Source organism: Rhinatrema bivittatum, chromosome 17, assembly GCF_901001135.1.
Source record: "Rhinatrema bivittatum chromosome 17, aRhiBiv1.1, whole genome shotgun sequence".
In the NCBI taxonomy this organism is placed as follows: domain Eukaryota; kingdom Metazoa; phylum Chordata; class Amphibia; order Gymnophiona; family Rhinatrematidae; genus Rhinatrema; species Rhinatrema bivittatum.
The window spans coordinates 47,587,091-47,605,383 of NC_042631.1; the positions used below are offsets into that span (position 1 = coordinate 47,587,091).

At 46.6% G+C, this 18,293-nt stretch overlaps 1 protein-coding gene across 1 annotated transcript in view; it reads right to left on the bottom strand.

Moving 5' to 3' along the window:
• Positions 1–2,525: 2,525 nt before the first annotated feature.
• EPS8L2 (EPS8 like 2) overlaps positions 2,526–18,293 on the bottom strand; it is a 423,360-nt gene continuing 407,592 nt past the window's right edge. The window contains 2 exon segments of the mRNA XM_029582244.1: positions 2,526–5,295; positions 5,597–5,729. Coding sequence (XP_029438104.1) covers positions 5,224–5,295; positions 5,597–5,729 — 205 coding nt within the window. The 3' untranslated portion in view covers positions 2,526–5,223.

Sequence of the window (18,293 nt, forward strand, 5' to 3'; positions counted from 1 at the left end):
GGCCGCGCCGGCCGTGGTTCGCAGACCTCGTACAGCTGGCAGTAGCGGCACCCCTTCAGCTCCAGGGAATGGCGGCCCTGCTCCATCAGGGCCCCGTCTGTTTGGAGGATGCGGATCACTTCTGTCTCGCGGCATGGCTTTTGAGAGGAATCGGCTGAAGAGAAAAGGTTATTCAGATGCGGTGGTGGCCACGCTACTGCGTTCCAGGAAGCAGTCGACGTCTCTGGCTTATGTCCGTGTCTGGGTGGTCTTTGAGGACTGGTGCGTGCAGCGTGGGGTGGACCCCACTTCGGCTTCCGTCTCCGACATTCTAGCATTCCTCCAGGCAGGTCTGGCCAAAGGTCTGGCGTGCAGTTCCCTTCGGGTCCAAGTGGCGGCGCTTGGGTGTTTGCGGGGTAAGGTCCGTGGTACGTCCCTGGCGCTTCACCCGGATATTTCTCGTTTCCTTCGGGGTGCTAAGCACCTTCGCCCCCCGTTACGTCTTCCTTGTCCGGCTTGGAACCTCAATTGGGTTCTCTCCGCTCTATGCGCGGCGCCGTTTGAGCCCTTGAAACGCGCAACTCTTAAGGATCTCACTTTAAAAACGGCATTTTTGGTGGCGATTGCCTCGACAAGGCGTGTTTCCGAGTTACAGGCCCTGTCCTGTAGGGAACCCTTTTTGCGTATTTCCGAATCTGGGGTTTCCTTGCGAACGGTTCCTTCCTTTCTACCGAAAGTGGTCTCGTCTTTTCACGTGAATCAATCGGTGGAGTTGCCCGCGTTTGCGTGCGGAGAGTCCTCTGCTCCTGAAGCGAGGGAGTTACGGAGGCTTGACGTGCGTAGATCCCTTCTCCGATATCTGGAGGTCACTAATCCGTTTCGGGTCACAGATCATCTGTTTGTCCTGTTCTCTGGGCCAAAGAAAGGAGCCGCAGCGTCACGCACAACGATCGCCCATTGGCTCAAGGAGGCCATTGGTTCGGTGTACTTGGTGCGGGGTAAACCTCTTCCCGTGGGGCTGCGGGCTCACTCGACTCGATCTCATGCAGCGTCTTGGGCGGAAGCTTCGCAGGTGTCGCCTCAAGAGATTTGCAGGGCGGCTACCTGGAAGTCATTGCATACCTTTATCCAGCATTACCGGTTGGATGTCCGGGCTACCGATTCCGGGGGATTTGGAGAGAGGGTACTCCGAGCGGGACTCTCTGCTTCCCACCCTCAGTAGGTTGCTCTGGTACATCCCAGGTGTCCTGGACTGATCCTGGTACGTACAGGGAAAGGAAAATTAGTTTCTTACCTGATAATTTTCGTTCCTGTAGTACCAAGGATCAGTCCAGGATCCCGCCCGCAGTGCTGCGCTGAAGTAATGGAGAGTCCGCTCTGTGTTCTGAATTGATCTGTTCCGCTTGTTAGCTCTCTCGGTTGGAGAGTCCATTTCCAGGAGGGGTGTTTCTTTCCCCGTTTTTATTAGCGGTTTCTAGCTAGTTTTGTTTACTTCTCTGGTTGTGTTCTACTTTGACATTCCGTAAGACTGAGGGGCTGTGACTGGCACAGGGGCATATATGGCTCCGCCCACAAGTTTTAGTCTGTCTCCATCTACTGGTGCGGAGTCACAACCCAGGTGTCCTGGACTGATCCTTGGTACTACAGGAACGAAAATTATCAGGTAAGAAACTAATTTTCCTTTAAAGCACCTTAGAGCACTACTGCGGCTTGATGCATCACCCAGTAAGTTTATACCTGAGGTAGTGGAGAGTATAGTGCCTTGCAGTTACAAAGAGCAGCAGTGGGATTTGAATTCTACAAGCCCCCAACCAGATTTGGTTTTCAGGAAAAGCATAACAAATATTCATGAGATAATCTGCATACAGAAATAAAAAAATAATTTAAAAAACATGTGTGACTAAAGCAAATGCAGCATTGTTATTAAGAAGATATTAGAGACTTTTTCCTATTCAGAATACATAAGGGACTCACGTCTGTGTCAGGCAATGACTACAACTAGTCAGAATTGCATTGGACTTATTTCTTCTGAGATCTTCTCATTTTTAAAGGACATTTCCATGAAAACATAGTTTTGAGTTTTGTGAAAGTGAGTTCTCCTTCCACTTTTTTGTATGTGGAATTATATAGTGACAGAGCTAGGGAGGGGGCTGGTAGGGCCGAGATGATTATTACAGATTTTTCGCCCAGTGCAAGCTGCATCCTGTCTTTAAGCAAAGGAGCTCATTACAATACTTGGTACTATCTATGGCCCTTACACAGACCAAGTATTGTAATTTATTTATTTATTTTATTTATAATTTTTATATACCGACCTTCTTGCATAAAATGCAAATCAGGCCGGTTTACACTGCAAACTGAACAAGCAGGAAATATAATTCCTTAGTCGGATACATAGAACATCTAGAATTAACAATGACAACTTGGGAGATGAGGGGCGTGTGTGATGGCTCTCTGATGAGATCCGACATCTTACAGGGGAACAAAAACTGCAACAGCCCCTTCTCCTCAAAAATAACCTGTGTGATTAATACTTGTAGATTGAAAAGGGTTAATAGATCACTTTTATTTATCAAGGACATGGAGGCATCTCTGAGTGTTTCGGATGTTGATTTGGAAAGCATAGAACTGAGACAAACAAGAACTTCAGTTTCTTACACAAATCTCGTTTTCCATAACAATATTCAGGGAGCTGGCAAGCAGCAAAAATATGCAGGGAAAATGATAAGCACAAGCCTCCTGCTTTACAACCTCCGATCAGGTTACTGTAGGACTTTGGGTTTTCTGACCAGACTTGTGCCCATAGGTTTAGCCAGACAGCTGTCAGCATGGGTGATGATCACTGGCTACAATTCAGTCCGGGCCTGCGAAAGCCTCCACTGACAACCCTGTTTCTTCAGATACATTCTGTGCATGCAAAAACGTTCTGCACAAACTGTATGTATGCAGCAGAAGGAAATATCGAAAGCTGGGATTCTGTGTGCTTAACTCAGAGTTAGGTGTAGGAAGGCTTTCGATAATAACCTCAGAGTGACTTCTGGCACTCATCTACAGAGTGCTAGGAGAATGTCTTGCAAAATCTCCACATACAGTCAGTCTGAGCCCCTGCGATCTCCCCCACCTCGGACATGCATGGGCCTGTTAGAACAGGTCTTTATGCTACGTGTGCTGGGGTAGTGCTCACTCTTACCTATCAAATCTGTTTCAATTAAACCAGCTCATTGCTTTCACAAGGATGGTAAAAACCAGGGTAGGCTCCAGCTCCATGCTCCTCCTCTTACCAGCTCCAGTCAGCGGTGCTGGTGTTGGGTGAGAGTGAAGAGAAGAAGAGGAGGACCGGGGGGGGGGGGGGGGAGACGGAGGGACAGGGGCTGGGGGTACTCAAGCACCCACAGCAATCATAGTGCCGGCACCTATGGAAGAGGCAGGATTTGTAACTAGTGATTTAAAAAGAAATATGGTTTACTATGATAAGACGAGATTAATTACGAAATAAAATGATGATAAATACATAATTAAAATCTAAGCTTCATACATTGCTTGCATAATCATTATTAATAAGATAGAGCCATTAAATATTTCTAGTGCCTGAGTCAGTCAGTGCAAGTAAGATGGAGTTGGTCCTAGTGTGCCCCAGCTCCTGGGCCTGCTGTTTCCTGGCTGGGATCCTTTAGTAGCACATCAGGAATCTGCCAACCCACGTCAGGTTCTCTGCAGTACCAACCTGCTTCACAGCAGCTCTCTGGATGCCTGGTGGGATCTTATTTTCATGTCTTCCTTTGTTTTAGCTCTAACATTTTGTTAATTACAATTTAACCATTATGAGTGATGAATGATGTGCATTTCCTGCTTCTATAAAGCTCTTTTCAAGTCTGTTGTATTACTCTTTTACTCGTCGTTGTGTTATACCTGCATGGGGTTCTGATGAGGAGCAGCACAGCATCGCCTGATTTATTTGAGACTCATCAGAGTGGGATGAAGGAGCTTTCCAAAACATCAAACATGAACTTCTCAAGCATGAAATAAACAGCAAAACAGTCTCTTTGCTGCGAGCTGATTAAAGGAAATACATTTGTAATTACTGCTGCTTTACTAATTTAGTTTCACTGTCAAAACTTGAGTTTGTGTATCAGGTTAATGTTCAAATCAGAATAAGTAAATGTCAGGGTTAAACTGAATGGGGATCAGGTATTTAGGATGAACGAGACTGGCCAATGTCCATCAAAATCTGAGCAGACTGGTGAAAGTCACTTCAGTAGCAGCTGGGCCATTCTTGGTCATCTGATGTGCATCAAAACATCCTGAGAGCTGTAGTCACCCCAAAGCATCCTGGGAGCTATAGTCATTCCAAAGTATTCTAGATCTTGCACATAAACCCAGTGCTGGGAAATAAAAATTGCTGAATGCTGCTTGATGGAGAATTAAAATCCCAGGACTGGACCAAGACACGTTCTCCAGTGATCTACAGCTACCTGGAACTCCTGCTGCTGTGGTGCTCTTAGGGGTCAGGAATGGAGAGCATGAATTCAGGTAGCTGGTGGCCAAAAAGAAGAAAGATGGGGAGAGGGTGAAAAGGATGAAAAAGGAAGAGTGAATCATTTGACTCTTCCAGGCTCTGTTTTCTTGATTTTCTTCTGCCTGAACTTTCTGAGAGCATCCTCTACCTTTGCATGAGAAAGTAGAACTTTGCACCTCTGCATGCAAAATCCCCACACCCTCCTAGATCCTGGAGCTAGTGAGTGATGCTCGTTCCTGCATCTGCTGGGCAGGCACTGCGCTTAACATCAGAAGATGGAAAAAGGGAAAAGCAAATTTAACATACAGCAAATTACTTTGCTGGGTCCATGCCCAAGGCACTCAGCAAGCCTTCCTGCTTTAAGTCTTTTTGCTCAGATCTCAGACCTTCCTTATGTTGAGCAGCATTTGCCTAAAATTTCTGTATAAAATATATATATATATATATATAAAATAATACTTTCATGCAACACTAAATGCTCTATGCCAGTGCTGTATCATCGCAGTAAAGGGAAGGTGGCCAGAGAGTGAAGGGACAAGCTCGTTTCTGTGGCCAGGACATCGTAGCTCAGCAAATGGCTTTCTCCTCTCCCATTCAGCTCTCAGCTTTTCTCTCCATCTCCCTCTCACCGTTTGCTTTTTATCAACACTAATACCAATGGTGCAATCCCGTACAGACCCCCAAAAGAATCGGACAGAAACCCCCTCCCCACAAAGAAAGAGTCCTTTTTAGTTGGTCGAATCAACCCTCTCCTGGCGCCGTTTCATGATTTCCTGTAGCTCTGTTTCACCCTGGTTTTTCTGGAAGAAATTAAACATGAATGTTATAATGGGCAGCACGGAAAGGTACGGATTTACCAAAAGAGCCTGCACTATGCTGATAACACTGAGAGGGTGCTGATTTCTCTGAGGGAGATGTGGACGGGCTGCATGGTCTTTATCTGCAGTCGTGTTCTACCTCTTTAAGTTTCTATGATTTAGCAAAGAAGAGCACACTGCACCGATAACACCGATAAGGCATTGATTTACCAAAGCAGCGCTACACACCAATGAGACAGGAAAGTGACTGTATGCTTCTGGGGGAGGGGAGCGCTCCTCTTACCTCCAGCAGAGACTTCTGCACCGTGGTCTGACTGTATACACGGGATCCTTCATCCCCACACACTTTCTTTAGCTCTTCCTTGTTGAGGGAGAAAAGCTGTGCCCCTGTCAGGATGCCCAGCTGTGTCACCGTCCTATGGAAACACAAGCAGTAAAACAGTCAAAAAGTGATAAACCCCTTCAAAAAGTGACATTCCCTTCGAAATTTATTTTGGCCCAGCTTCCACCCCTCGTGGCTTGTCCTAGCCTCCCACAGTCACAGTGATGGGTGAGATTCGGGCCAGAGCTGCCAGCAGTTTTATGTCCCTTAAATCCTCCTCTCCCCTCACCCTCGCTTATGAATGGCAAGCCAAAGCCTCTTCTGGAGCTCTGATCCTTTCCAAGGGATTGAGTTTGGTGGTGCAATTTGTCATTTTAGAAAATTAACTGGATTTCTGAATTGTGTCAGAGGGTTTATTTATTTATTTATTTATTTAAAATTCTTATATACCGCACAATGGGTAGGGGGCTATCCGTCTAGGCGGTTTACATATTTGCACAAACACAAGTAGTATTACACATTAACAAACAGGTCATAAAATCATATACAAACACATTAAAATTCATAAAATAGACAGGGTTCAGCATCTAAAGAGCACGAAGCTGGGTCTGAGGTGTCTTTACTTCAGAAACTCTCTGGGGGTAGTTTTGTAATAGCCTGTATAAATTAAAGGACAAATATGCACACGTTACACCTATTTTCAAGAGGAAAGTGTATACTTATGCACATATGGTCAATTTTCAAAGGCTTGCACGCACCAAAACGAGGAGATACATGCATGACTTGGACCTGCGTGTGCCATGTAGATTTTAAATGGAGAAATTACTTACCTGATAATTTTGTTTTCTTTAGTGTAGACAGATGGACTGAGGACCAGTGGGTTATGCTCCTCTGCCATCAGATGGAGATGGAGCAAGCTGACGTCACAGTATATATAACCTTGTAGTGACCCCAGCTTGCCAGTATTCTCTTCAAAAGCAACTGTGGACAGACTGGCAAAAAACTTGATTAAAAACATGATTAAAAACAGATAGCTGAGTCCATCTGTCTACACTAAAGAAAACAAAGTTATTTATTTATTTATTTATTTAAGGTTTTTATATACCGGCAATCATGAGAACATATCTTGCTGGTTTACATGAAACGGGAGTGCATTAAATACATCAACTAGGAACTGTTGTGACCGAAGGAATAGTTACAAATAACGAGGGTAGAAGAACTTGGAGAAGGAGGAAGAGATAGGAAAGAATAAACGGTTAACGGTATACAAATAAATTAAATTAAATGCTATGTACAAATGGCATGATTAATGGCTGAATGTTATGAGGAATCCTTGGTTTGTGTCTTTGGCTTGTGTCATTGAGATGTGTCTGGGAAAGCTTGCTTGAATATCAGGGGATTTATCTTGAGTTATCAGGGAAGTAATTTCTCCATCTCCTAGCATGAAGACAGATGGACTCAGGACCAGTGGGATTTACTAAAACTACTCCTGAACAGGGTGGGAGGCTGCCCGCGGGCCAGTCAACACCGCACATGCAAAGGCTGCATCCTCCCAGGCCTGCACATCCAGACAATAAAATCTGGAAAACGTGTGTAAGGAGGACCACGTCACAGCTTGGAAGGTATTGACGGGAGACAACAGACTAACCTCCATCCATGACACTGCCTGAGCCCTAGTGAAATGGGTCCTAACTTGAGTAGCCAATGACTTTCCAGCATTCACATATGCGGCCGAGACCTCCTCCTTAATCCAATGAGCTATGGTAGCCCGCGAAGCTGGAGCACCCTGCTTACTCTAAATCGCCTGCTCTAAATCGCCTGCTCTAAATCGCCGCACTCACCGCCGGGGCTCCAGCGTCGGCCACGAGGCAGGCAAGTCCGCCTCCTTCCTCTCTCTCGCCGCCCCCGAACCGCGAGCCGTCCAATCGGCGCCTCGACGACGTCAGCAGCATCAGAGGGAGGGGATTTTTAAAAACAACCCCGATCCTCCCAGGGTCCTCTTCCTGCCGGCACCCAAACACAGCGGCGACCACCACCCCAGGTGTGGACGGAGACGATCGGCCTGCGCATCCGGCGCTGAAGCCCATCGGGGTAAGGCCTGCTCTAAATCGCCGCACTCACCGCCGGGGCTCCAGCGTCGGCCACGAGGCAGGCAAGTCCGCCTCCTTCCTCTCTCTCGCCGCCCCCGAACCGCGAGCCGTCCAATCGGCGCCTCGACGACGTCAGCAGCATCAGAGGGAGGGGATTTTTAAAAACAACCCCGATCCTCCCAGGGTCCTCTTCCTGCCGGCACCCAAACGCAGCGGCGACCACCACCCCAGGTGCGGACGGAGACGATCGGCCTGCGCATCCGGCGCTGAAGCCCATCGGGGTAAGGCCTGCTCTAAATCGCCGCACTCACCGCCGGGGCTCCAGCGTCGGCCACGAGGCAGGCAAGTCCGCCTCCTTCCTCTCTCTCGCCGCCCCCGAACCGCGAGCCGTCCAATCGGCGCCTCGACGACGTCAGCAGCATCAGAGGGAGGGGATTTTTAAAAACAACACCGATCCTCCCGGCGTCGCGCGCCGAAGGAGCGCAACAAAGGGGCCCGCCCCTTTGTGCGCCCCTTCGTGCAGCCCTGCCGGTCAGCCCTCACCTTTGCAACTGGATTAGAAACCACGGATTGACGCTGGCCCAATATCACCACTTTCCACTCTAATTCTCAGAGCCCTGGTCCCATTTCCTTGTATACAGGGATCCACAGGCCCATTTACTAGTCTCTCTCCTCTCAGTCCTGCACACCTGACACAGATTCCAGCTCAGGGAAAGGCCCACGCAGTTACCCCTTCTCCCTCCAGGACCCCCCTCTCCCCCCCTCTCCCTCACGATCGGCCTTCCATACCTGCCACCATGCACTCACGCACAATTCCCATCATCTACAACCACACAAGGAGAGTTCCTAAGCCCCCCACTCTCCTGCACAACCGTCAACAGAGACTCAGGCCCATACTATTAACACCTGTTACCCAACTACTTGGCCTGGCTCTATTCTCACTCACCCTGTTCAACGCACAATCCATCTCCAAGAAAACTCATATCCTCAACGACATCCTCACGGATTCAAAACCTGACATCTGTGCTATCACTGAAACCTGGCTAAAAGCCACAGACACAGTCCTATTAAATCAGCTTCCAACTCAGGCCTATGACTTCCTCTCTATACCTAGACTCAAAAAAAGAGGAGGAGGGCTCCTCCTTGCTGCCAAAAAAGGGTTTGGTCTGACCCTGCAGGCCACTAACAACCTAGCCAACACTGAATTTGCCCTTTTCAACTCAAAACATCTGGCAATTGGTCTAGTCTATGCCCCCCCAGGCCTACTGGAGACAGACCCTTCCCCTATTATTGAGCTAGCAGCGAAACACCTTAATACCGGCAAACCATCCATCCTGATGGGAGACTTCAACCTTCACGTGGATGTCCTTCCCCGCTCAACCAACTGCGAAACACTACTCTCCTCACTCAACGATATGGGTTTCAGACAAATCATCAACGAGCCCACCCACAAGGCGGGTCATACGTTAGATCTTATCAAGAGCACTATTCTCATATGTATCAGCCCTTACTAGACCATCCATGCCTATCATACCAGATGAACAAGCATTTAACAAAGCTAACGAACTAGCTGATTACTTTGACAAAAAAATCTCCACACTCGTCGCCCCCCTCAAGGGGACCCTGACGCTTCCCAATTCCCCAATCATCTCTAGCTCTCAAGCAGTGCACTCAACCACAGCAGCTCTCGACTCCTTCGAGCCAACAACCACACTAGAAATAGAGAACATAATTAAGAAAATAAAACCATCGTCTCATCCAGCAGATCACATCCCCTCCAACCTGCTGAGTTCCATACATAACATCATTGCTAAACCCATCGCAGACATCATTAATTGCTCGCTTACCCAAGGCCATGTCCCCAACCAACTCAAGATGGCAATGCTCAAACCTCTCCTCAAAAAACCCAACCTCGCCACAGCGGACCCAGCCAATTTCAGACCCATAGCAAACCTGCCAATGATCGCCAAAATTATGGAGAAAATTGTAAACAGACAACTCTCAGAATTCCTAGATGAAAACAACATCCTTACCTCAAACCAATACGGCTTCCGTAAGACCCGGAACACTGAATCGCTACTAGCCACACTATCAGACTCTATCCTCTTCAATCTGGAAAAAGGTCAACCTTGCCTCCTCGCTCTTCTGGATCTCTCTTCGGCATTCGACACTGTGAATCATTCGTGCCTCTTACAGCGTCTAGTCGACATTGGCATCACAGGATCAGCGCTTAACTGGTTCAAATCATTCCTAGAAAATAGAGCTTACAAGGTCAAAATAAATAACAAAGTGTCTCACCCTACTGCATCCAAGATGGGTGTTCCACAGGGATCATCCCTCTCACCCACTCTTTTTAATATCTATCTTCTTCCGCTCTGTCACCTCCTTACCAATCTCAAGCTAATTCACTTCCTTTACGCGGATGACATACAAATACTCATCCCTATCACGGAATCTCTACACAAAGCCTTGGCATTCTGGAATAACTGCCTCACATCAATCAACAACCTACTTGCAGGACTCAACTTGGTTTTAAACACTAACAAAACGGAAATCCTACTTATCTCCCCTGAAAATCACGTCCCACCTATCACTCCAAAGGCTAGCCAATCGCCTATCAACTCCAAAGACATCACTTCGCAGCAAGTAAGAGACCTGGGAGTACTCCTAGATAACAGACTCAGCCTCAACAAGTTCATAAACAACACGACAAAAGAGTGCTTTTTTAAATTGCATGTATTAAAAAAATTAAAACCTCTACTACGCTACAGAGATTTCCGCCTGGTTCTACAAGCCATCATATTACCGAAACTAGACTATTGCAACTCGCTCCTCCTCGGCCTCCCCGCTTGCACCACCAAACCGCTTCAGATGGTCATGAACGCAACGGCCAGAATTCTTACAAACACCAAAAAAAGGGACCATATCACCCCCATTCTCCAGCACCTACATTGGCTACCTATCAAATACAGAATTCACTTCAAAACCATTATGATGATTCACAAGGCCCTACATAACATCGCTCCTCTCAATTTAACCTTTCAACTGCAGCTTCACACCTCCAAGAGACCGACAAGAAGTGCGTACAGAAATATGCTACGCGCCCAGCCAGCAAAATCCTCCCTGAGGAAACGCGCACTATCCACAGCTGGCCCCATACTCTGGAACGCGCTCCCACTAGACCTTCGCCTCGAATCGTGCCACATTACTTTCAAAAAGAAACTAAAGACTTGGTTTTTTGCACAAGCTTTCCCAGGAATCTAAAAGCCGGAAGAAAACAATATCAGCCTGGCCTCTGACCCAACTCACCTTATGTACATTGTTTACTGTATTTTGTATATTTTGTATATTTAGTTACCTCTATTTAGCTATTTATGCTTAATCTCTGTATCCTTTGCCAAGTTCCGCTGCCCCCCCCATATTATCTGTTATATTGTTATCTTGTTGCAATGTAAACTGCCCACTGAGGCGTCAGTTTGAGTTCCTTGTAAACCGGTGTGATATGTATATTATACAGGAACATCGGTATATAAAAACCAAAAATAAATAAATAAATAAATACTCCTGCTATGGAGAACAAACAAGCGATTCGTCTTTCGAAAGGACTCAGCAACCTCCAGATACCACACGACAAGACGCTTAACATCCAAGGAGTGCAAAAGGCAAAACTCTTCCGCATCCCTGACCTTATCCAGGAATGGCAAGGAGATGGACTGATTCAAATGAAAATCCGAGTACCTTGGGCAAGAAGGATGGAACTGTATGCAGCTGTAACGCCCCCCAGAGTCACCTGAAGGAACGGCTCCCAGTAAGACAAGGCCTGCAGCTCAGAAATCCAACATGCAGAACATATAGCCACCAGGAACACAGTCTTCAAAGTCAACAACCGTAAGGAAGGCTACGATGTGTTCGGCACGTAGGGCCCACCATAAAGTCCAGCACCAAATTAAGACCCCACAATGGAACCAGTAACCTCAAGGGAGGCCTAAGGTGCTTCACTCCCTTCAAAAAACATCCACATCAGGATGAGACAACAAGGAAACACCATTCACCAGGCCTCTGTAACAGGCAAGAGCCGCAATCTGCACCTTCAAGGAATTAAGGGCCAAGCCTTTATTCAATCCATCCTCAAAAAATCCACAATGAGAAGGATCTTAACTGAAGGAGGAAGAACACCCCACTCCTCACACCAGACCTCAAAAACTCTCTAAACCTGCACACAAGCCAAGGAAGTGGAGAACTTGCAAGTGCAGAGTAAAGTGGCAATCACCGCAGAGGAATAACTATGCTTTAACAGGCAAGCTCTCTCAAGGGCCAAACCGTAAGACAGAATTGAGTCGGATCCTTGTGAAGAACAAGTCCCTGCTGAAGCAGATCCATGTGCAGCGGAAGACGAAGAGGGGCCTCCACCAGGAGTCATTACAAATCCGCATACCACGGATGCTTGGTCCAGTCAGCGCCACCAGGAGTACTAGCCCCCTGTGGCCTTCGATCATGCGAATTATCCTGCCCAGGAAGGGCCACGAAGGAAAGGCATAAAGCAATCTGTCTTCTGGTCAGAACTGTATGAGAGTGTTCCCAGGGATCACTCCTGCAACTGTAGAAGCGAGGAACCTTCACATTTCGAGAAGTTGCCAGCAGGTCTAGGCACCGAAGGCCTAGTGATCCACAATCAGTTGAAACACCTCGGCTGACAACATCCACTCTCCTGGGTCCAGACTCTCCCTGCTGAGAAAGTCCGCTCTTAACATTGTCTTTTCCTGCAATGCAAGAGGCCGAGATCATCTGCAGACCATCAGCTGGTCTATTTCCTGTGACACTTGCTGGCTCTTGGTTCCTCCCTGGCGATTGATATAGGCCACCGTCATCGCATTGTCCAACATCATGCAAATCGCTTGATTCCACAGCCTGTGGCTGAACTGCAAGCATGCCAGCCATACTGTCCGGGCCTCCAGGTGATTGATGTTCCAGCGGAACTCTTCAGCGTTCCAACGCCCCTGGGCCATTAACTCCAGACAGTGAGCCCCCCAACTGTGGAGACTCGCATCTGTTGGAGTACCAACCAGGCAGGATTAGACAGGGGATCTCCCTTTCTCAGATGATTTTCCTGCAACTGGAGGCAGGAGCAGATATCCATTGGCAAGTGGAGCCAATCCGCATAATCCTGAGACTGCAGGTTCCAATGAGATAGCAGAGAGCACTGAAAAGGACACATTTGCGCCCTTGCCCACGGCACCACTTCAAGGGAAGCTTCCATCAAGCTGAGTACCTATACATAGGACCACACCGTCGGGCACATGATGTTCAACAACTGACACACCTGAGACATCAAACTCTGGATCCGAACTTCCAGCAGGAAAATTGTGTCCTGTCCCGTGTTGAACCAGACCCCCAGATAATACAACAACTGGGATGGTTGAAGATTGCTCTTGGTCAGGTTCACCACCCAACTGAGCTCCTGCAATAAGGAGATCACCTTGTGTCACCAGGTGGCTCTCTTCCTGAGACATGGCTCAAATAAGCCAGTCATCCATAGAAACATAGAAATGTCGGCATAAGAAGACCAAAACGGCCCATCAAGTCTGCCCAGCAAGCTACACACTTTATCCATTTTTTTCCCTTTTTCTCTCTCCCACCTGTTACTATTGGCTTCCAGTACCCTCCAGCCCTAATTCCCCTCCACTCCACCACCAATTTAGAGAGCAGCTCCGTATCTGCATCCAAGTGACATCCAGCTCAATTAGGGGTAGCAACCGCTGTAACAAGCAGGCCACCCCCTTGCCCCATACTCTTACCCACCCCTGTTTTTATTTTTTTTGTTTGTTTTATTTATTTATTTATTTATTTTTGGAGATAGCAGCCCTCCATCCTTCCGCTCCGTGAAGGTGGAACACTACTGGCCACTGGCATCCCGCTCCGTGAATGCCTCTGTGGCTACTGCCGCTCCGTGCAGTGTTTGAATGCCTCTGTGGCTACTGCCACTCCGTGCAGTGTTTTGCTGCCTCCACTTTATTCACGCCCTCTAGACTTGATGGATCCACAGTGTTTATCCCACGCCCCTTTGAAGTCGTTCACAGTTTTAGACTTCACCACTTCCTCCGGAAGGGCATTCCAGGCATCCACCACCCTTTCCGTGAAGAAATACTTCCTGACATTGGTTCTTAGTCTTCCTCCCTGGAGCCTCAGCTCGTGACCTCTGGTTCTGCTGATTTTTTTCTGACAGAAAAGGTTTGTCGTTGTCTTTGGATCATTAAAGTTTTTCAAGTATCTGAAAGTCTGAATCATATCACCCCTGCTCCTCCTTTCCTCCAGGGAGTACATATTTAGATTCTTCAATCTCTCCTCGTATGTCATCCGATGAAGACCCTCCACCTTCCTGGTCACCCTTCTCTGTACCGCTTCCATCTTGTCCTTGTCTCTTTGTAGATACGGTCTCCAGAACTGAACACAGTACTCCAGGTGAGGCCTCACCAAGGACCTGTACAAGGGGATAATCACTTCCCTTTTCTTACTCGATATTCCTCTCTATGCATCCCAGCATTCTTCTGGCTTTTGCTATCGCCTTGTCGCATTGTTTCGCAGACTTCATATCATTAGACACTATCACCCCAAGGTCTCTCTCCTGCTCCGTGCACATCAGCCTTTCCCCCCCCCCCCCCCATCGAATACAGTTCATTCGGATTTCCACTCCCCATATGCATGACTTTGCACTTCTTGGCATTGAATCTCAGCTGCCATATCTTCGACCACTCTTCCAGTTTCCTTAAATCCCGTCTCATTCTCTCCACTCCTTCCGGCGTGTCCACTCTGTTGCAGATCTTTGTGTCATCCGCAAAAAGACAAACCTTACCTTCTATCCCGTCCGCAATGTCGCTCACAAAGATATTGAACAGGACCGGTCCCAACACCGATCCTTGCGGTACACTACTTAAAACCGCTCTCTCTTCAGAGAAAGTTTCATTTACCATCACGCATTGTCTTCTGTCCGTCAACAATGTGACAAGGTGATAGCTAAAGCCAGAAGAATGCTGGGCTGCATAGAGAGAGGAATATCGAGTAAGAAAAGGGAAGTGATTATCCCCTTGTACAGGTCCTTGGTGAGACCTCACCTGGAGTATTGTGTTCAGTTCTGGAGACCGTATCTCCGAAGAGACAGAGACAAGATGGAGGCGGTCCAGAGAAGGGTGACCAAAAAGGTGGAAGGTCTTCATCAAATGACTTATGAGGAGAGATTGAAGAATCTAAATATGTACACCCTGGAGGAAAGGAGGAGCAGAGGTGATATGATACAGACTTTCAGATACTTGAAAGGTTTTAATGATCCAATGACAACGACAAACCTTTTCCATAGGAAAAAAATCAGCAGAACCAGGGGTCACGATTTGAAGCTCCAGGGAGGAAGATTCAGAACCAATGTCAGGAAGTATTTCTTCACGGAGAGGGTGGTGGATGCCTGGAATGCCCTTCCGAAGGAAGTGGTGAAGACCAGAACTGTGAAGGACTTCAAAGGGGCGTGGGATAAACACTGTGGATCCATAAAATCAAGAGGCCGTCAATAAAGAGTGGGTGGCTCGCCAGAATGACGGCTACTGCCTGGAGATAATACCCTTATTCAATAAACATACACATGGTTCATGTGTATGTTTATGTGTATGTTTATGTGTATGTTTATGTTTATGTTTATGTTTATGTGTATGTGTATGTTTATGTGTATGTTTATGTGTATGTTTATGTGTATGGTTCATGTGTATGTTCATGGTCCTATACCCCTACCCCTACCCCCTCCTCTCCTTTCCCCTCCTCGCTCCCCCTCTCCCCTCTCCCTGCCCCTGCATTTAACATTAATATTGTAAATAAGTTCATATGTTAAGTTCTTAAGTGTACATGCATCCTTAACATCCTGATGCATATCTACTCTTAACATGGATAATCTTCATCCAGTTCTTTTACAAAGTTGTATCCCTGCTCGTTGACTCTCTCTATCCTTGTTCCTAGTTCATTGTAATATCGTTAACTCTCTCTATCCTCGTTCATTGTAATTTCCTTTCTCAGTTAATTGTGAACCGACATGATGTGTCCTACGAATGCCGGTATATAAAAATTGTTAAATAAATAAATAAATAAAATGGTTACTGTGACTCCAACATCACTCTAAGCTACAACAGCAAGAGGAAATGTGGAAAAAAGGATTCGCACTCACAAAGTGGGGAGTAGCTGGCTTGTTACGGCGGTTACTACCCCAAACCAAATAAGCCTGATACTTCACTTTCAATGCATATCCAGCATAGCTCTCTGCTTCAACGGTAGGGGAGAAGAAAAACTGATACTTCACGCATAGCTCTCTGCTTCAACGGCAGGGGAGAAGAAAAACTGATACTTCACGCATATCCAGCATAGCTCTCTGCTTCAACGGCAGGGGAGAAGAAAAACTGATACTTCACGCATATCCAGCATAGCTCTCTGCTTCAACGGCAGGGGAGAAGAAAAAAGGATTCGCACTCACAAAGCGGGGAGTAGCTGGCTTGTTACGGCGGTTACTACCCCAAACCAAATAAGCCTGATACTTCACTTTCAATGCATATCCTGCTTCAACCGCAGGGGAGAAGAAAAACTGATACTTCACGCATATCCAGCATAGCTCTCTGCTTCAACAGCAGGGGAGAAGAAAAACTGATACTACACGCATATCCAGCATAGCTCCCTGCTTCAACGGCAGGGGAGAAGAAAAACAACCAATAAGGGCTGAATAACACAGTCTGGGTAAAACAAACATGGGTGTAGCTTGCTTATTGCGGCGGTTACTACCCCTACTACCCCTAACTAATCAAGCTTGATATTTCACTTGGTTGCAGCTCCATCACTGCTCTCTACATTCATGGTGGGGGTGGAAGAGAAATAGAACCAAAGAGCTAAGAGAAACAGATAAGTATGAGAAAAAAATGTGAAGCTTGCTGGGCAGACTGGATGGGCCGTTTGGTCTTCTTCTGCCGTCATTTCTATGTTTCTATGTTTCTATGTTTCAATCCAGGTCACCACCTCGGCACTCACTCCTAAGCTTCTCGTTTTATTCACCAGTCTCCTGTGCGGAACCGTATCAAAAGCTTTGCTGAAATCCAAGTAGATGACATCGAGCGCTCTTCCTCGATCCAATTCCTTGGTTACCCAGTCAAAAAAGTCAATCAGATTTGTCTGACAGGATCTTCCTCTGGTGAATCCATGCTGCCTCTGGTCCAACAATTCTCCGGACTGTAGATAGTTCACTATTCTCTCTTTTTCCTTGAAAAAGGAGCTGACTGAGATTAAAGATCAATTAGCTTCAATTAAAAGTAATACACCCACAGTGCATTACTCAGAAAATAATTCCCCAATATCACAGAAAAGCCAGGAGTCAAGAAAAGGAGATTCAGTAGGCTCAGGTAGGCCCCACAGTCACCCATTCTTGACAGATGGGCAGCCAACAGGTATACCCCCCCACTCAAACAGGTCATTAAGAAATTCTTTACAATCCAGGATTACAGTGGGCTCTGGTAGAATTAGACCTGTGATGAGGAGACACACAATGTACCAAATGCAAAAAGAACAACAAGCCTTCTCTATATTAAAAACTGAAGAAGTTCTTGAGAAAAACATTGAAGTGTTACCAGCAAAGAGAGAGAAAATACAATGCATGCAGTATTTCAAGATCCATAACCAAAAGAAAAATCTAATTGAGATGAATAACTCTGTCAACAGTGGCACAACTACAAAAAGAAAGAGTGAAGTGAATAACAAATCTCAACTAATATCTTATAAGGAGCCCAGGAAAAGCAATAATCTTAAAGAGAGTACCTGGAAGGCTATGACCACAAATGCTCATAGTTTGGGAAATAAAATCCCAGATCTGCAGGCCCTAATGGCTGAGGCAGAATTGGACATTGTTGCTATCACAGAAACATGGTTCACAGAATCTCATGAATGGGATACAACAATACCAGGCTACAACTTGTTAAGGAAGGACAGAGAGGATAGAAAAGGGGGAGGTGTGGCTCTTTATGTTAGAAACAACATCCAAGCATCTGAGCTACAAGGAAGTTGGGGTAAGGAAGAAGCTCTATGGCTCGACCTAAAAAAAGATGACGGAGTGTCCATTTATATTGGAGTGGTTTACAGGCCTCCAAACCAAAAGGAAGAGCTGGACAGAGATCTGGTTGAAGACATCCATAAGATAGGTAAGAAGGGAGAAGTGGTGATCGTGGGTGACTTTAATATGCCAGATGTAGACTGGAAAATCCCATCTGCAGAAACTAAAAATAGTAGAGCGATAGTGGATGCCATGCAAGTATCTTTGTTCAAACAAATGGTGTTGGAACCCACGAGAGAAGGAGCTATACTGGACTTAGTGCTCACTAATGCAGATAATGTCTCAGATGTCCAGGTGGGCGCCCACTTCAGCAGTAGTGATCATCAAACGGTATGGTTTAATATCACTAAAAGAATAGGGAAAAGAACCACAAAGACCCGAGTTTTACAGTTCAAAAACACAGACTTTGAGGAAATGGGGAAGTACCTGGAGGAAGAACTTAAAGGAT